Here is a 20548-nt window from a genome sequence, read left to right on the forward strand (position 1 = left end):
CTTTGCTCTCTGCACCCCTGTTGCTGCACTCTCCTCCATGGCTCCAAAGCTTCCCCCCACCGCCACCCCCTGTCTCCGCCAGTGAAGGGGCTTCCTACTGTGTGGAAACTTTTCCTCCTTCTAGCTCTCTCCCAGAGGTGCAGGTCCCATCCCTATTCTTTTGTCTCTGTTTTTTCTCTTTTCCTACCGAGGTACGTGGGGATTTTCTTGCCTTTTGTGACGTCTGAGGTCTTCTGCCAGCGTTCAGTAGGTGTTCTGTAGGAGTTGTTCCACATGTAGATGTATTTCTGATGTATTTGTGGGGAGGGTGGTGATCTCTGCATCTTACTCCTCCATGTTGAAGGTCCCCCTGGTAGCCAGCTTTTAAAGTTGGCTCCTGATGTAGTTTTCGACCAAGCAGAATAAGGAATACTTTTCATTAAGGAAAAGTTTGGGAGATGAAAGAAAAGACTGGGGAATAAAAATCTAGCTAATTTTTCCAGATGCAGCCTTACCTGATGAAGTGCTAACTGCATTAGGTGAGTCTTTGGTGGATAGGAAATGTAATTTCTCACAGTTCATCAGCATATGACAATGAATGCTTAACTATCCGGCTAATCAACAACCGATTATCCCATCTGAATTAATAAGGCTTAAAATGCTTTAATGAATGATATGGGATTTTCTAAAAATTCTCTTATGTGTTTTATGCTTTTGAGAGCAATTTCTGTAATCGTTGCCAAGTCCTTCCCTTGCAAATGAGAAGTTCTTGGAAGTTAGAGACAGTAATCCTTCCAGGGCAACCTTCATAGAACAGTAATTTATTTAAGAAAGTAGATCTATGTATGTCTTCATTGTGCAGGCTCAGTTTCTGAATAGGAGCTGAGTGGTACCCAGTGTGTAATTATGACATGGAGCTGCCTCTGCTTTTGCATTTTTATTTATGCTGACAATGGTGCTTTTGTTGATATTATAACCACAGAGATCATTCTTACTATAAGGAGAGGACTTGAAACATAGTAAAAGCCCCTAAATAATTTGGCACTCCAAAATAATTCACTTAAAAAAAAGAGAAAAAATATCTCTTAGCACACCTTCATATGAATCAAAGGAGGCTGTTTTCTGCTTATGGTCTAAGATTGGTAATAATAAATGTATACTCTTGATTCTGGTGTGGTGATTCTGGGTGGTGGTGGTGAGGTGGCTGGAAGCAGGACCTTGGTTCTTGTCATCTTTGAAGAAATAATTCAGTAAAGAGACCAAGATTGTGAAACAGATAAAACACTTATTAGAAGCAAACCACACGGGCAAACTCGAGGAGTGAGTTGCTCCCAATAATGGTGGCTTAGATAGCTTATATGGGGGCAGTCTTCTGGGTTTGTCTCTGGCCAACCATCTTGCTTGTGCCCATATTTGGCCTGACTCGGGGTCCTTCCTGGTGGCATACACATCTCTCAGCCAAGATGGATTCCAGCATGAAGGTTTCTGGGGGGTTTGACAGGAGATGTTGTGGACTGGTGTTTCTTTCTCCCTTTGACCCCTTCGCTAGACTGAGGACCTTCTCTGTGCATGTGCAAGCTGGGAAATCCCCTTGACCACAAGAATGAAAAAAATGTGGTCGATTTGTCTTTCACCCAATCAAGACCTGATGCTCCTGCTAGTATCTTATCTCAAAGTGTCAACAGGGGACCGGTTGCAGCTGCTCAGCCTGGGGCCCACCTATCTTCTACCTCCTTCTCATGCATCATTACAGTGTTCTGTCTTAAACGTGTGCCAACATGTCAGCAGTTGTTCATCTCAAGATGGGCAGGCATGGAGAGGACCCAGAAAGTGGTGAAATGAATGCTGTTCATTTTCTTTTGGGCATAATTGACTTGCAAGTGACAATCGTTGAGCTGAATCCTGAGGAGAAAAGACTAATGAGGGATGTCATTATAGGTGTTTCAACTGTACAGTCGCACAGGTCCCATGCTTAGAAGGGCCTTGAACTTCGTTTAATGTTCTTCTGTCACCAACTTGAAAATCTTAAAAGTTTTGAAGGAGGCTTTGCATTTTCATTTTGCATTGGGCCCTCACATTGAGTAGCCAGTCCTGGGACTAATCTAAGGTCATTTAGCTAAAAAGTGAAAAGGCTAGTGTCCTTCCCATGCTACTATCCTTTACTGCTAAGTATACAAGAAGAGTTCCAACCTATTTTGCACATACTCTGAAAGTCTTATGTGTTATCGGTTATGTAGCTGATTGGTATCTTTCATAATGGGGCTGAATTCAGGACTCTCCGTTTTTACAAATGAGGTAAGTGGGGCTCAGGGAGGTTAAATACCACAGTCAGTGGTGGTGCCTGATTTCTGATTTTCTTTTTCTGATTCCTGGGTCCATACACACAAGAAATGTGCTAACGCAATCATCAGAACAAGTATTCAGCATCACTATTCAGGTTCCTCTGTGATCCAGAACTTCCTCTCCTCCCTGTTCTGTGTCCTCACACTATTGCAAGCTAGTTTAGTTGTTAAAGCAACTCACACTAAATTGACCACAAATGAATGTATTACCCTCTTCTTGCTCACAGTGAATTTTATTTTCCTCTCCTAACCCAAAGGAGGCATTTTCATGGTGGATGTTTCAGACACTGTGGCAGGAAGGAAAGAGGGAGGGAAGGTTCAGAACCTCCAGGCCTCTCAGATCCCAGCACAGAGCTGAGATTGCATGTCTTGGCCCTCAGTGCTGGGAACATAGTCCCAGACGGGCTGCAGAATCAAAAATTTGTTTAGCAGGTTTCAATACATACCTGAACCCAGGTATGCTGTGTTTCTTTTAAATAAATAAATAGATAGATAAATAAAAATAAAAAAACACACAACCTGAACATCACCTACCCTCCAAAATGCAATTATACATGCCTATAAATCAGAAATGAAACCACTTAAGTTTCTTCGAACCGCAAAATATGATGCATTGTTTTAGGACAAGAAAATAGCAAATGAGTCAGCAGCTCAAGACTCTCCTGCCTCCAAGCTTCCCTGCAGGTGAACTTCAATTGTCTTACCCACTTCCTCCCTCCTAGGGACCAGGCCAGCTTCAGTTTGCAGTTGTATTTAGCCGTGATTTGGCTAGTTTCCGACTCAGTGGCTGCCACTCACCCCTCATAAGGAGGTTTTGTTCACTGAAGGACTTTCTTTCCACTGTGCAGGATTATCACTTCCGTTTTATTTTAGAACTCCAGGAGATAAGAGCATGGCTACGGGGCCCTGGGAGAAAGCCCCTGCTGGAGACTGATTCCCTAGTGGTCTGGCCTAAAGTCTGACCAGGGGATTGTTCAGAACAGTTTATTAATTACTTTTAGTCCTTCCTAGGGTCTGGGCTCCAGAGAGTCTCCTGGAAGGATTCATTTGGTTTGATTTATTTTTCAAAAGCATTTTTAAAAAAAGATATTTTCCTGGAAACATTTAGCCTTACCTTCTTGATAAATATATTTCCGGTTCAGTAGTACCCAGATTTGCCTGGCGTATGCTTTATCGTTCTCCCGAGAATTGAGGGCGGGTACCTTCTCACAATGGTCCCAAGAGAGAAGGCGCACTTTACACTTGGAGATCTGAGCCCTCAGCGCCAAAATGCTGGCAGGTCACCAAGAGCAGAGTGACTTTCTGCCCTTTTCAGTGGGACAGTGAAAAGGGAATTTCTCTGAGAGATCGTCATTGATGCCATAATGGAAGAAACATGATAAAAGGGAGCTGTTACCAAAGGATAAACGGCTCATCCTAGCCTCAGAGACTCCCAGTGGATGAGGCGTTGAGGAATTAGAAAGTCCAGGCCCTTCTTAACCGGTAGGATTCCAGAGGTCAAAGGAACCCTGGACTTTTGAAGTTTGCAGAGCAGAGAGTAAGTGAGGAGTGAATAGAATCCAGGAAGATGGGATACAGGCTCCAACAGGTTGGAATAGAAGGCAACGGATGAGCAGGTCTGGGGGTAGGTTTGGTGGGCAAGATCCATCCAGGATGTGGATTCTAGTGCTACTACTAGACTACTCTCCATTGGTTAATGGTGTTCTGGCATAATTGCACTTAGCCTAGTTAAATCCTTTCACACGTTGTATGTCAAGAGGTACTTTGATTAGCAGAGCCTTTGAATATGCAACTTCCAAGTAAAGAGTTGAGAAGTCATATTTTCTTTAGTTTGTGTACTCTTCAGGAATGGTGTATGTTTGTGTGTGTGTATGCACGTGTGTGCTTTTTGGATTTGAACTGAGAAAAGATACTGAATTTACACAGAACTAGAGAACAATTCAGAAAGAAAAAAAAAGCCTTGGAGTGGGGAGTATTGTTTCCTTAAACCCTAGTGGAGGTGGATGAAAACCCTAGAAGGGAGAGTAGTTCTACCTTTACCAAGGCTCAGCCATTCTCCAACTCAGGCCTGCTTCCTGCTTTTGGCACAAGTGCTGCCTTTGCTGTCATGGGCCTCCATGTACTTGTCATTATCTCCAGTTTGCACGTGGCCAAGGTAAGCTTCACTAAGGGTAAATAACCAGCCTGAGGCCCCATGGTAAGTGATTACTCAAGGAGGAGACCCCAGGTCTCCACCCCACAGTTCCAGAATGTCCCCCTCCTTAGGGTCTGCTCTCACTGGGAAATTCCCCAGAAATGCACACAGTGCAAACACACAGCTTATTAAAGACCATCATCATTTTGTTAAATTTTCTATTTTCTCCACATTTCCCCCATCACCTCACATTTTCTGGTTTGTTTTTTTTAATCTTTAAAAAATTTTGGTTTGTTTTTTTGGCCACGCTCTGCGGCATGCAGGATTTTAGTTCCCTGAACAGGGATCAAACCTGTGCCCCCTGCAGTGGAAGCATGGAGTCTTAACCCCTGGACCACCAGCGAGGTCCTTCACATTTTCAGTAACCATTTCAGTCCAGGGAAAGTTGAGTTCCTTTTTAGTCTGGGGAACTACATCTCTGTGATGGATGCTTCATTTTTTTTCTCAGGAGCATTTTTTGCTCATTCTTTTCCCCTTTGGATATCTATCCATACAGACCCTGTAGCAGTATTGTCTTGACCATCCTCAAGAACGGCCTGAGAGGGGAGCTAATTTGTGGGAATTTTCTGACGGCAAATGTCATTCTCTTGTTAGAAACTCTCATTCTCCAGGTGAAGAGTGGCTGACCGACTCACTGACTGGTGAGAAGCCAAGAAACAACAAAGGTGGATGGAAGGGGGCTGCGTCTGCTGTTTTTGCCCTCATAGACACCTCCACCCTGCATTTATTGTAACCTGAAGGAGCAGAGTGTAACCTTCCTGTGTCTCAGGAGGTGAGGTGATCTCATGGCACTGCCTCAGCCTGCTATGGCTCACATGCTGTTCTTTCCAGGGGGCCTGAGGTGGAGGAAGCAAGAGGCTGTGTTTGCAGTTGTGAAAGAATACCTTTCTCTTGTTCTTTTTCTTAAAAATATTCTTAGGAAAGCAGTGTTCTATTCAGCTTGACATTATGCTAAAAGCTTTTCCTTGGAAGACAGTAGCTGTTCTCAGAAAAAAAGATTTACACGGAGTCCCGAGGGTGTAATGAGCTACCCCACGGCATCTGCCTCGGGTTGGGAGTTGTCACTTGTAAGTGGTTTTAGATTAAAACGGAATGGAAAAATACACAGTTACAGAATTCCCCTTTTGGCTTCTTTGCGAATCATTTTCTATCCTCTCTGGCCTTTGTCTGTTTCTGAGACACCTGATCAGGTATGAAGAACAGAGCTTTCCCGTGGCGAGAGGGTGAAGGGACAGTAGTGATCCAAGGAGAACAGAAAGCCAAAGTGGAAACCGCTCACTCCTGGGAATTCCTGTTTCTTTTATGCCCCCACCCCCAGAGGCACGTGGAGCCAAGTATTATTAAGGGATCATTGAATTCTAGAGCTTAAACATCCGTAAAGACTATGGAGTCCAGATTCCTCAATTGCTAGTGAGGGATTGAAGGTCAGGAGCATGAACTGACCTGTCTCGGTCACCTTGCTGATTGATGGCAGATGGGGTTCTAGACCTCAGACCTCTCGTCTCCTGGTTAAATCATGTGCTTCCCTTTTTTTTTTGTAAAGCACTGCTTCTGAGAAATGTTAGAACTAAAAAAAACAAAAAAAACAAAAAAAACAAACTACAAGAGTATGAAAAGACCTCTCTATGGAAATTTTTAATAAAAGGATTTAGAATTAGAAAAACTGAATTGTACCCTTTTCTTGTTTTGAGATTTCCATCTCTTCAGGCAACCAGGGCTAGGAACCATGGTAGATATTAGGAATACAGAGGTGAATAGTATGTGATCCTAGTCATTGAGACACCCATGATTGACACTGCGTGTGTGCGTGTATTTGTGTGTGACAGTCATGTTAACGGGTCATTATGGTACAGCAAGTTATACCAGAACAAAGTTCAGTGGTAGCACAGAAAAGAGAGCATTTGTCTTCATGGTAGAATCAAAGGGGAACTGGTAACCAGGAGGGGAAGCTGTGTAAATCCCATGTGCACAATGATCCTATATTGACAGCTTTGCTTTCAGAGAAACCTCAGTGGAGAATCCCAAAACCATTTAAAGAACTATTTGAATCTTTCTTCAGAAAACATGAAAGAGGGAGTATGTAAAACCCATTGAAACCATTGTAAATTCATGTTTCCTCCTCCTCTATCTTACTGTTATCCATCTGCACACACAAATAGTGGTTCACAGTAATCCCACCTTTTTTCAGTACAACCCCTCAGAGCTATGACATTTAGACCAGTTGAGTACCTCTTTTTTACTTCCCATTTTGGCCCAGTCACTCCAAGAAAAGGAAGGTTAAGAATTCTTTCTCCTCCAAGGCTGGTTGGAGGGGATGGGTAAAACTGTAAAACCTTACAGTTGAATAGTTTTGCTTATACCCAATCACGTAGTTTACTCTTACAAAGTTTTTTACATAATATATCATTTTGTCCTTATAGTTCCCTTGTGAGTTGAGGAAGAGTGTAATTATGACGCCCATTTTATAATGATGAAACAGATTCAGTGCCAATGCCATATGATCTTCTTCTTGAAGTCAGACTGCTATGTGCAGAGAAATGGAGGAGTGTCTTTTCAAGTAGGAAAATAGCTTTTGCAGAGAGAGGGAGACCTGGAAATGATGCTGTGAACATCTCAGGGTGCCAGGACTACAGGATGGTAGATTGATTATAGGGTCAGACCATAAGGTGGGAAAGGTAATTTGGGCTGAGTGGTGAAGAACCTTATTTTTCATGTTATTTTCTCCTGAAGGCAGTGGTGAGCTAACAGGATGTTATTAAAAGGAGAGAAATGACAAGATCAGATTTGTTTTGGAGGAAGATTTTATGGCAGTAATGTGGGGGAAGTCTGGAGTGAGAACACGGTGACATGTTGCCCAGCACAGAGGAGTTCTTAAGTGCTTAGCCCCTAGATTCAGACTCACTGGGGTTCTAATCTTCACTCTGCCATTTGGCAGCTTCATGACCTTGGAAAAGATGCTTCAATACTCCACACCTAGGTTTCCCCATTTATAAATTGCAGATAACAGTAGTACCTTCTTCATGGGGCAATCTGAAGCTTGTAGAGGACTTAGAACAGTGCCTGGCACATAGCTGATTCACTTTGTTACACAGCAGAAACTAACACAACACTGTAAAGCAATTATACTCCAATAAAGGTGTTAAAAAAAAGAAAAAAATGATAACAACTGTTAGTCCTCTATCTGGACGATGAGGTTCCCAAGGAAGATAAGTCTATGGAAATGGGAGGGAAGGGTCTAAATATAGGTGACATGTCTAAGTTACAAGTGAGAGGTCTTGGCGATTGATTGGGTGTATGGATAAAGGGGAAGGAGTTGAAGTATTTCTCCTTTGGGTGATGGGTGCACGGTTTCATGCCAACAGAAGAATATATGAGAGAGTGAGACTGTGGTGGACGGATACTGAGTTCAGTTTCCGGAATGTTCATTTCCAGAGGCCTGCAAATTATATAAGAACTCAGGCTAAACATAATTATAAAGCCAACATCCTATAAAATATAATCTATTTCAGAGGGAAATAAAACAAAGTTTGCATTACCTGAATAATTTTCTCAATTAACAAGGATACTAAAAATTGACTATAAGTGGTTACTGTAGCAGAAACATGTAATATATTGCATCAGAATCAATGCCAAACCTTCTGTCCTATAAATATGTTCATGAGATATAACAATTTATATCTTTTTAAGGGAATTAACTGTTTACAGAGTGTTTACATGTGATTAACTGTTCCACACAACAACTCTGAGGTAAAGAAAAAAAAAGAATTGCGTTTATGGTCTTCAATTTTCGATGATAAAATTGAGGCCCTAAAAATTCCTATGGTTAGTAAGAGTAAAGCTCAGATTTATCCCCAAACTCTCTGAATCTTAAGCCTCATAATCCTAACCCCCAAATTCTATGACCTCTTTCAGCTGTGTAGTAATGAGAGAAAATCCTTTATCTTCGAGATGCAATTCCCTATATGTAAAAATATTTCTTTATACTACAAGTAATACGTTCTAGGCTTCTCCAATGTGTGAGTACACATGTGGTCATGTTAGTATTAATAACCCTTGTAATTTTAGTAAAATCTAAATCTTACTGCCTCTGCAAGACCCTGCATGCCCCTCTGTTTTGTATCTTACCCCTTTACCACTTTGTACCCTCAACCACACTAATCTTCTTTCTATTCCTTGAACATAGCAACTTTATTATATCTCCTGGGCCTCTGCATTTGCTGTTCCCTCGAGTGGAATACTTGTCTTCCATAACTTGGCATGGTTGATTTCTTCTTGTCGTATATTATCCTAGCTCAGATTGAGGAAGCCTTCCCGGGTACCATATGTAATGTTCCCTCACTCAGAACCTCATTATCACATACCTTGTTCTGTTTTCTTCATAGCCCCTATTACTGGGCTCCATGAGGGCACAGATTATATGCTGTATTTTTTCACTCTTGTATCTCTGGGAACGAACAGTTCCTGTGCAAAACTGGTGCACACTCAATATTTATTGAGCAAATAAATGAAAACTTTGCATCTATTCTTGCTTCTACTCACAATCAGGGCCTTTAAACCTCTCTTGAAAAGTTACTTCTTTCCTAGGTATCTCTTGGGTTACCCACGCGTAGCCTCAATTGTACTCATAAAGTAGCCATTGGTTACAGTCACCCTTATGGGCCAGTCCATCCTTCCCTGATGCTTAGGCTTCTTTTGGTGGTTGTCTGCTGTCCTTGCAGCTACTAAAAGGACTCTTGCTACTGCCATTGCTGGGTTTTCAGAGAGTTGCTAGATTTCATGTAAAGACGGGGTGGGGGAGGCGATGGATTAGCATTCTCCAAAACCCTGTACCACACCTCAGTGTTGCTTGGCACCAAAGCTCCCTAAGTTTCCGATGAAAGAAGCTCCTTCTTCACAGCCTGGGCAGGGACCAGATGACAACCCATGTCTCCGTTGTTCCGATGTTTTTCTCTCTCAGAGTCCCTGCAACTAAGACATGAAAACCTAACCCAAACTCCTCACTTGTCTTCTAGCCTCAGATGCAAAGGCTTCTCTACCTACCAGCACATGCTCTCAAGTGTGGGTCACCACCAACCTGCCAGTTCCCAAAATAGTCAAACTCAGATTACCAGGCTGCGCTAACCAGATTGTACTCTGATTCATATATTTCATGGAAGCCTCACAACATGACCATGAATTTGTTATTAAAATTACCTGTCATTTTAATATAACAGGACAATACATTTTCTTGTTTATGGATACTTAACGTGTATAGAAAAAGTATAAAACCGTGCTGAAAAAAGATAACACCAGATTCAAAGTAGTGATTCTGTCTGAAGATGGAGGAGCAGAAAGGGAAATGGGTTTTAAATCTTTTGGGGAGTTTGTATTTCTTAAAGAAAAAGAGTTCTAGGGAAAATACAACCAAAAGTTAACAACGTTTAAATCTGGATGGGTAGGTACCTGAGTCTGTCCTATTATTTTTTGAGTGTCTCCAACTATATTCGTAATTCATGAGTCTTCCTACCCATGAACATGATATACCTCTCCATTTATTTAGGCCTTATTTAATTTTTCCCTTTAGTGTTACGCAGTGTTTAGTGTAAACTTCTAATAGCTAATCTTTAGATGTATCCCATGTATTTCACTTTTTATTTATTTATTTATTTGGTTGTGTGGGGTCTTAGTTGCAACACGTGGCCTCCTTAGTTGCAGCAGGCAGGCTCCTTAGTTGCGGTTCATGGGCTCCTTAGTTGTAGGTCACCGGCTCCTTAGTTATGGCACGCAAACTCTTAGTTGCAGCATACATGTGGGATCTAGTTCCCAGACCAGGGATCGAACCCAGGCCCCCTGCATTGGGAGCAAGGGGTCTTTTTTTCTTTTGAATTTTATTTTATTTATTTTTTATACAGCAGGTTCTTATTAGTTATCCATTTTATACATATTAGTGTATACATGTCAGTCCCAATCTCCCAATTCATCACACCACCACCACCTCCCCGCCACTTTCCCCCCTTGGTGTCCATGCGTTTGTTCTCTACATGTGTATCTCTCTTTCTGCCCTGCAGACTGGTTCGTCTGTACCATTTTTCTAGGTTCCACATATATGCATTAATATACGATGTTTGTTTTTCTCTTTCTGACTTACTTCACTCTTATGACAGTCTCTAGATTCATCCACCTCTCTACAAATGATCCAGTTTCGTTCCTTTTTATGGCTGAGTGATATTCCATTGTATATATGTACCACATCTTCTTTATCCATTCATCTGTCGATGGGCATTTAGATTGCGTCCATGACCTGGCTATTTGTAAATAGTGCTGCAATGAGCACTGGGGGGAGCACGGGGTCTTAACCATTGTGCCACCAGGGAAGTCCCCCATGTATTTCACTTTCTGATGCTATGGTAAATGATAATTTTTAAATTTCATTTTTTTATTGCTAGTATGTGAAAATACAGTTGATTTTTGTGTTATCAACTTTGAGTCCCATGGCTTTGCTGTAATTTTTACTTCTAGTAGCTTTTCTCGTGTTTCTTTCTTTTTCTTTCTTAATTTTAGCAAATAACTTATGCAAGTTGTCTGTGGATAAAGACAGGAATTTTTGCTTGTTTGTTTTACATTTTGTATCTTTTTCTTTTTTTTTGCCTTATAATACTACCCAGGAACTCTTAATATAATATTGAATAGAAGTGGTAAGAGGAGATATTATTTACCCTGTTTTTGATTTCCCCGGAGAGTCTCTCATGCTGCCGTTGGTAAATGGATGTCTCTTCTGATGGTTTAACATCAGAAAAATGACCAGACAGTGAATTTCACTTGGGGTGGAGCTAGAAGAGCTTAGCTAGATAGAAGGCTTGGTAGGCCTGAGAGTAAAAGGCCCAGAATACTTCACCCCACCCCACTTCCGGACAAGTTCCCGCTCTGGGCCATCCTGTCAACAAAAGTAGAGTTGTTCCCTATCGCCTCTTTTATGGAAATAGCTTCAGCCAAGATTTCTCCAGTTGGAACTTTCCCTAACCATGCCCTGAAGGATGGGTCTGTCCTAGTGATAATTCAGATGACTAAGTTGAAAACTCTTCTGCAACATGAACCTTATAGAACAATCTAGTGGATTTACTTGGAAAATTATCTCTTTCTTCAAGAGATGTAGCCTAAGGAGTCTTATAGGATCACAGAGAAAAGGAACTTGGGGAAAGATGTGGTACTTCCTTTCATTTTATAGGTCTGAGGAAACTGAGGCCTGTAGAGAAGGAACTTGCATAGAGTAACATTAACTAATTAGGAGAGCCAGGACCTAAATCACGTTTAGTGTGATGGTTGTTCTTCTAGTACTCCTTTTAGTGTTGATAAGATATTTGACATACTGTAACGTAGGTTGTGTCAGGGCACTTGGCTTTTGGATAAAATAGACGTAAGATCTCAAACAGATGTTTGAGTAGGTGGCATGAGCCAGGCATTATGCTAGGGAGACCTAATTAAGGATTCGGCAGTAGATGAAGGGACCCTGCCCTAGAGGAGCACTCAGTGGAGGAGAAAACCATAAGATTATCCAACGTATTGTGACTGGTGGTGTTAGGGAAGAGACCTGTGAACCGAGTAGGCATTGAGGAAGGAATGGGGAAAAGCCTCTGGGGTCTGGGGTTCTGGCAGTCTCCATTCTAGTATCCTCGTAATCTGTACGTAGGAACCAGGAGAGCATCCTGGCCCATGATTCGTGGGTTACCATAGGCAGGACCTATGGTGCTTCCTGAATCAGGGTGTGAAGTGTTGCCTGATGGGTGGTATCTGTTGATTTTCTCAGGCAGTCCTTTCCTGGAGAGATGCTTGACCTCTGACCTCCTGGCACAGTTCTGCTTTATGACTTCGTAGCAGCAGTAGCAGCTGATGATGACCTTTGTGAGGCACAGAGTGGAGGGTTTTACATAAGTGGCCCTTGTGGGTCAAGGAGTGAGAAATAAGAGTTGAAATAAGTTCGTGTCCTTGGAGGATTATGGGCTGTGCTCCATCTTTCTGGAAATGTCTGTTCATCTTCAGGAAGTCTCCTACCTCCTCTCAAGTGAGGGCTCCCAGAGGTACTGTATTAGGGTGGTTCTGATGACCTTTCTTCTGCGGCTCTTGACTCGCTCGGGGTGTTGCAAAAAGTTCAGGGTAGTTAGGTTTCCAAGTCAAAGGACATAAATAGGTAGATTTTCAGATTCACATTCCACCTTTGACACAGCCATACAGATTTCATAGCCCCTGTTAAGGGGCTGTATTTATGTATTATTTGTGGGTGTTATTAAACGTATATGTAAATGTCTATATATGTAAATACATATCATTTATGTATTATTTGTGACTTAGACTTACATATTGACAGCAGACGCTTTCACTTTAGTTTTGTAGCCTCTCTGCTTCCTGCCCGAGAAGATTCAGATTTCTAGTTTTTATTAATCAGAAATCACATCTGCTCTTGTTTCTCCTCCTCCAAATGACATCGCATGCCTGCTTCCTAGAAGAGGGCTGCAGTCTGTAATTTCGGCTAGTCACATTCTGACCTGTGAGCGACTTCACCTGGCAGTCTGTCGGTTGCTGTGGCAGTGGAAAAATCAGTCTGGGGGATCTGTTTGCTGTGTATTAATGTCACCTGGGGTTTTGCTCTCTTTTCAGGTTGCAGTGCTTTTGTCCACAAAGGCTGTAGAGAAAGTCTGGCCTCCTGTGCAAAGGTCAAAATGAAGGTAAGACATTTCTGGCTAAACCAATAAGATCTTCAGAGATGGGAGATTTGGGGTTGTAGTTTTTGTTTATTTTCATCATTTGGTACCTACTTTGAGACTAAAATAACCAAAAATGATTTTTCTCTTCTTAACACACTCTGGAATTTGTGGCTTTTGGAAGGTAAAATGCTTTCAGAGCTTCTCCATGTTAAATGCACATTTCTCTGTGATTTTAATCTGTGTCGCTGTTGAAGTGGTTTTCTTCTTAACTGTGTCTGCAGACCTCCTCTCCCTTTCACACGCCTGGCTTCCTTCTTCAGGACCATGAGGGCAGCAGGTGGAAATCAGGGGCTCTGACACACTGATGGGCTGGGGAGTGCCAGGGTTAAACGGGCCTGTCTGGCAGCATTTTTCTCCACAGGCTCGTGTGGATCACATGACAGGAGCAGGAAGTGTATGATGGTACGTGCTCTGAGTATGCAGCTGTGTGATAACAGGCACTGCATATCAGAGCCCTTAAAGAAAGAGTACGGGGCTGGGGGCAGATGGGTGTTTAGGTGGCCTGTGTGGTTTTCAGTGTTGTAGTCACTCATAAGTGTCTTTGTTCCTTGTCAGAAGAGTGCTCTCCAGCTCCATCTACACAGATGCTCAGCATGCTGTGTGCTTCCAGTAACCAAACGCATTTATCTAGTGCAGTGGCCTCAAACTGGAGTGTGCATTAGAATCACCTTGGGGGCTTGTTATAAGATGACAGTGGGCCCCACTCCCAGAGCTTCCAGTTTGGCGGGTGGGGAGGGGGCAGGAACTTGCCTTTCTAATAAGTTCCCAGATGATGCTAATGCTGCTAGTCCAAGGACCACACTTTGAGAAGCACTGAACTCTAGTGTAAAGATGACAGACCTCTGTACCCCAGATCTTATTCAGTCCATGGACATAAATTTTGTTTGGCTCATGGAGTAATTTTTTTTTTATTTGAGTTAGTGTATTTATTGAAAAATCGTATTTCACACCAGTTTGGATTTCCAGTTTCTCCTGAAGAAATGGAAGATCTCACAGCCCTGCTATTTCCCCTTACCCAGCATTCCCAATTCCCACCTTGCTCTTTTTCTTTTTTTCCATAGTACTACTTATCACCTTCTTAGGGTCTACTTAACAACTGTATTTATTATATTACATTTACTTTTAATGATCTGTACCTTCCCCCCACTAGAATGTAAGCACTCAACTTGCCAAGTGATCCATCAATAGCTCCTAAGCACGTAGAACAGTATCTGGCCTGTAGTTCCTTAAATGTTGGAGAGGTGGGTGGTAGGTGATAATCCACTGGGGCTGAGTGACTGCTGCCTCCTCTAGACAAGATATACAAGCCCCAGCCTGCCACTCCCCCCCTCCTCCAACTCGCCTCTGTCCTTTGTTACCTGCCTGACTCCACAGGCATTTGAGTTTGTGATCTCTGGTAAGACTGCTGTTACTGTGAATGTGCTATAGAGAAGGAGAATGATAGGGATACAGCCTATCCCATAGAAAGAATGTAACCTGAAAGGGGGAGTTCCATTTTAAATGGACCCTTTTTCACTAATGATTTATCTCAGACTAATTGCTTCAGTCTGTAATTTCTCACACAGTGTCTCTGTTCCATGCTACAACAAAAGTCTTAAAACTAGCACTTTACCTAAGAATTATTTAACACCGTATAAATGCGAGTCACTGGAGAAATAGAAACAAAAAGGGCACAGATGCCGCTCTTAAGCAATCAGCATTCTGGTGGGGAAGACGGACAAGCAGACGATGACCATAAGTAAGGAAAAAACTAGGCGGGGGCACATGCAGGATTCTAAGGGGTGCCAGTCACTGCCTCGGGTGAGGAGAAGAAAGAAGCTAACAGATGGCTCTACCAAGGAGGGATTATCTTGAAATAGAAGAATGTCATGCCTGTGAAGGTGAAGAGAGCATTCCAGGCAGAAGAGACGGCATTTGCAGGATCAGAGTGCTTGGCGGGTTCAGAGGGGAGCCAGAGTGGGTGGCTTATCTAGGACTAGGGTGCTGAGGACCATTGGCAGGAATAGAGCAGGGAAGTAGGAACAGCTGGCTTCCTGCTCTAGGCCTCTTGAAACTTGACAGAAGATAAATTGTAAAGGCAGGGTTCACTCAGGCTTTCTTTTCCTTTCAGCAGCCCAAAGGGAGCCTTCAAGCACATGACACATCTTCGCTGCCCATGGTCATTATGAGAAACAAGTGTAAGTAGCTCAGCCCACGTCTCATGATTCCTTTTCGCCTCTCTGGTTCAGGACTTGCCCATATTTCTGTAGTATTTATTTGTTATTCTTAAGCAAGATTTGAATACCTATTTTGAATACTTAGAGAAGGCTGCAGTTTCATTGACCAAAAGCTTACCATTCTACCATCAAACTCTCTGGAAGGTTCTAGAATAGTGTGTGTCTTCGCTTAAAAGCCAGCACCTTAGCCCTGTGTGTCTTGAAATTTCTCTTGCGTGAGTCGACAGTGAAACTTGCTTTTAGCAGCGTTACAGTTGCATCAGATGAGATCTTGCTTATAAACTTCTTGACAAACTGTGGAGTTATGAAAATCTTTTTTTCCCCAAGGACTTCAGTGGTACACAAATTGGGTAAATCACACCTCTCCCATTCACATCAACCTGTCTTCTCCAGTCTGTGCAAAGCTTCACTTTGGTTTTACTTAATATTTTCCCCTTTTCATTCTTCATTCCCTATCTCATTCCTTTCCCCTCCTCAGCACGCACTGCAGTATACTTAATGTAAACCTCTCTAATCTGCCGTATCTTTAGACATATGTGTACCTCTGGAAATATCTCTTATGGTTTTGTGCGTTAAATGTAAATTAGATGATAGGACTTGCTTAGCCATTCTGCTGGGTTTTTTCCCACTCAATATGGTTTTGAGATCTATGCGTGTTACTATAGGTAAGCTATTGTCTCAGATCGCTGCATGGTGTTCTTTCATAAATATACACCACATTATAATTATCAGTTCCCCCAAAGCGGTTGTCTGAGTTGTTTCCAACCCCTGTCATAAAGATGCAGTAATGAATATCACCTAAATTTGCTCTATGGGAGCCCATGTGAAACTTACCCTCAGGCCGTGTTTTTCAAAGGGTAGACCCTGGATCAATTAGAAGTGCCAATTCTTGGGCCCTACCCAGACCTACTACGTCAGAGATTCCAGAGCCAGAGCCCAGTGATCTGTGTTTTAGTAGATGCTCCAGGTGACGGTGATGCACACACTCGAGCTTGAGGACCACTGCTCTGTGCCCGACTGCTCTGAGTGCTTCCAGATGGACCCGGAATGGCTGTGCCACCAGGAGGGTATGGAGTCCCCTTAGACAGAAGTCCAATTATTGCCCATCTTTGCATGTGGATTCCTAGAAGAAAGGTTGTGCCAGACTGTCACCCACTTTAACCAATGATCCAACCCATTCCAACACCTTTTACAAGTCTAATCTTCCTTAAACTTTTGTTCTGTGACATTATCCCTTATTTCAGAAACCTTTTTTTTCTTTCAAATCAGATAAAATAGCATTTTTCCAAAAAAATACCTATTATGTCTGACCCCCGCATGTATTCTTATTCCTGTTTTATTCCTGAGGTAACGTAGTGGTAAGAGTACAGATTGTGGATTCAAGTTGGATGGGTCTGAGTCCCAGCATCCCACTTAACAGCCGCATAACCTCGGACGTTTACTAAATCCCCTGTACCTTGTTTTCCTCCTCTGTGAAAAGATGGTAATAAGTATCAGCAGGTGGTCATCGGGTTTAAGTGAGATCACACCAGTGAAGTACTTGGTGAGAGGCCTCCTTCAGTGTTTGCTTTCAGCACTACCATCACCATCACAAATAAGGATGCTGAGGCTCAGAGAGTAGTTAGCAACTTCCCTGAGTGGAGTGGATTGGTTTCAACAAGGGAAAGTTGTTGTTTTCACCCCCCATGCTGCCTTTTACATGCAGGTTGTTCTTTATAAGGTTCAGGGCTCTGCAAGACATGACTTCGTTCTGCTTCTCCAGCCGTTTCACTGATCCCTTATATACGCCCCTCTACGTACTTCCTCTTTTGCTTGTTTTCTCCCTTTCACATTAATAGAGTGTTTCTGCCTTCCTTCATGTAGTTCTCCTCATCAAAATGTCCTCTTTTTCTGTTGACTTACCCACATCCTACTGTTCTTCAAGAACCGGTGTTTCTTCCTCCATCAGATTTTATCTGCTCAGCAGCTTCCCTTCTGAGACACTGAGGATGTGCTCCAGGCTCTTGAACACTTGAGCATGTTCTCTTCCCCGCCAGTTGCCCTTCTTCCCTGTTGGTGTGGGACCCACATCTCCTAGTTTCCTGTGTGCTTTCTGCAGGAAGGGTCTGGTCGTGTTATAGGGTAGCATGTTTCTGGTGTTTATTATATCACCTTCTTCTAAATAGAATTTGAATTGGAAATTAATGGTTTTATTAATTTTATTAAGTCAGAAACATCCTGTAATACTGTGAAGCCATAACAGCTGCTCCAGTCTTATTTCCTTCAGCTCCTGATGCTCCTGGGGATGGACAGGTAATGCAGCAGTTTAGTTAGCCACCAAGGAAAAATAATTTGCTACCCAGATGGCAGTGTGACTACTTTAGCATGAAATCGGAGCTCCAGTTTCCTCTTTGGTCAAGTTCAAGAGAAATATGCAGTGTGAGGACAAATTAGCTATGTGACCTCAAACACGTGTTGCATTTTCCTCATCTGTAAACTAAAGGAATTGGTCAAAACCTGTGTTCTCAGACATTGTACAGGAGAATCGCTTGGGGAGCTGGTAAACGTGTAGGCTCCCAGGTCCCACCTGCACAGAACAAGGAGGGCTGGGAATTTGCATATCTAACCAGCCCCTGACACGTTTCTTGGTAGGTCCTCCCAAAGAACACCAGCCTCAGTTATCTCTGAGGCTCCTTTTATCCTTAAAATTCTCTCAGTCTCCTTTTCTCTTACTTTGAATTAGTTTACATTTTTAAATATATGATTCTTTATCCTCACTGCCATCACAGCCCACAGGTAAACCGCTTTTCTTAGTTTTATATTTATCTTCCTTAAGTTTCTTTATCAAAATAAAGCAAATACCAGTTTGGATTATTAATTATGTTTTTAAAACATAAAAGGTGGTCTGTTGTGCACTTTTTTTTGCGGTACACGGGCCTCTCCCTGTTGTGGCCTCTCCCGTTGCGGAGCACAGGCTCTGGACGCACAGGCTCAGCGTCCATGGCTCACGGGCCCAGCCGCTTCGCGGCATGTGGGATCTTCCCTGACCGGGGCATGAACCCACGTCCCCTGCATCGGCAGGCGGACTCTCAACCACTGAGCCACCAGGGAAGCCCTGCACCTTGATTTTTTCCCCCTTAATATGTTATCTGCAGATCTGTGTCAGTTCATGGAGAGTGTCCTCATTTTTTTTTAAAGCTTCTTAGGATTCACATGTAGGCTGTACCATGATTTATTAACTGATCTTCTTTTGATTCTCATTTTGCTTCTACCAAACTTTGCATTGAATAACTTTGGACATAAGTCATTTCAAATATAAACAAGTAAATCTTGTAGAATAAACATATCCTAAATGGAATTACTGGATCAAAGATAGGCATTTACAGTTTCAACAGCTATTGCCAAGTTGTCTTCCATAGAGTTTTTGTACCTATTTACACTCCCAGGGTGAATCTCTTTTAAAGCAGTTTGCTTCTATTTGGCATTCATCAGGTGAGTCAGTGCTGGTGGGCATGTGTCGGTGATACTTCATTTGGTGTCCTTTCGTTCTTTACAGCCTCCCAGCCCAAGGAGTGCCCTCGGTCCGCAGTCCTCTTGGCCGATGAAACCACTGCTGCCCCCGTGTTTGCTAACAGACGGTCCCAGCAGAGTGTGTCGCTCTCCAAAAGTGTCTCCATTCAGAACATTGCTGGGTGAGTGGGGATGTAAAGCTAACACAGTTGACATCTAGGTGACAGAGCATAATAATTTATACCATTTGACAAAAAGATTGTTTTAGAAAGAAATATATAACGTAATGGGTTAGGGCTACAGCTGAGTGGGGTGAGGATTACACTTTGATGCACCATCATGATCTCCATTTTGTAGCAACGATCCCCTTTAAACACCATTTTTAGGCCAGTTGTCCTCTGCTTTTATACATGATCAGCCCTGCTTTTATTTTTTTTATTTTATATATTTTTTTTGTGGTACACGGGCCTCTCACTGTTGCGGCCTCTCCCATTGTGGAGCACAGGCTCCGGACACGCAGGCTCAGCGGCCATGGCTCACGGGCCCAGCCGCTCTGCGGCATGTGGGATCTTCCCGGACCGGGACACGAACCCGTGTTCCCTGCATCGGCAGGCAGACTCTCAACCACTGCGCCACCAGGGAAGCCCCAGCCCTGCTTTTAAAGAACCTGCCTTCTAAAAGGATGATTTTCAGATCAAAATAAGAAGTGGGAATAGGAAAAAAGATTTAATTCTGAATGTTTGGTTTCAATCACTTGTATTTTCATATGTCACACTTTTCTGTTGGTCAGATGAACCTGGGGGGAGGGGGTAACTGTGTTTTGTTTCGCTTTTTTTTTTTTTTAAACTTGCCTCTTGACTCTTAAGTCATGGGAGTGAATAATGGGCCGGGTACTACAGTAGGTTCCCCATCCCTCATCTGCACTGAGTTCCTTTTATGGTCCCTCCAGAAGTTGCTGTGGCCCCTGATTGTTCAGGCCTTGGCTGTCTGTGATTAGCACGGGGCCAATTTTGATGTTGCTGGCTGTTTGGGGTAAGATGCCTGCCTTCCCATCCAGTAAAGAAGTCATCTCAAATGTAGGACTCAAAACATCTCTTGCAGCTCTCTTAACCTAGGCTGGAGGAAAATTCCCAACTGAAGGATGCAAATCTCCTTTTGTCTGTGCTTCCTAACCTCTGTGCTGGCTAATGTTTCCTCCTCATTAAAAACAAAGTTTCAGGGATTTTTATATCGTTTTGTCTTTCTGTTGGAATTAACCAAAGGCTTTCTTTTCCAAGTTCTGATGTTACCCAAATGAGTTTATATTATGACTTTTAAAAGTTGGCCTTTAAATAAAATTTAGTTTTAAATGACTCTGGCTTACTTTTGTGTTGTACCACAAACATCTACTGGGTGCCTAACGTGCTAGCTGGTGAGTTGGGCTCAAGAAAAGTTGGAAGAATATGGTTTAATATAAGTGCTTGGTCTATAGTTATTTAGGGAACACAGGGAAAAAGTCTAGTGGTTAGACATGAGTTTCAAACAGAAAAATTTCTTATATAATGTGTATGCAGTTTGAAGGAAGAGCATTCTCCTAGCTGCCTATCGTTA

At 42.6% G+C, this 20548-nt stretch overlaps 1 protein-coding gene across 1 annotated transcript in view; it reads left to right on the forward strand.

Moving 5' to 3' along the window:
• AKAP13 (A-kinase anchoring protein 13) overlaps positions 1 to 20548 on the forward strand; it is a gene marked incomplete at both ends in the record, with an annotated part of 58708 nt that overhangs the window by 20705 nt on the left and 17455 nt on the right. The window contains 5 exon segments of the mRNA XM_081228234.1: positions 3467 to 3596; positions 12935 to 13060; positions 13147 to 13214; positions 15364 to 15430; positions 19005 to 19140. Coding sequence (XP_081084360.1) covers positions 3467 to 3596; positions 12935 to 13060; positions 13147 to 13214; positions 15364 to 15430; positions 19005 to 19140 — 527 coding nt within the window.

Source organism: Mesoplodon bidens, assembly GCF_964165515.1.
Source record: "Mesoplodon bidens genome assembly, chromosome: 3".
Lineage (NCBI taxonomy): Eukaryota > Metazoa > Chordata > Mammalia > Artiodactyla > Ziphiidae > Mesoplodon > Mesoplodon bidens.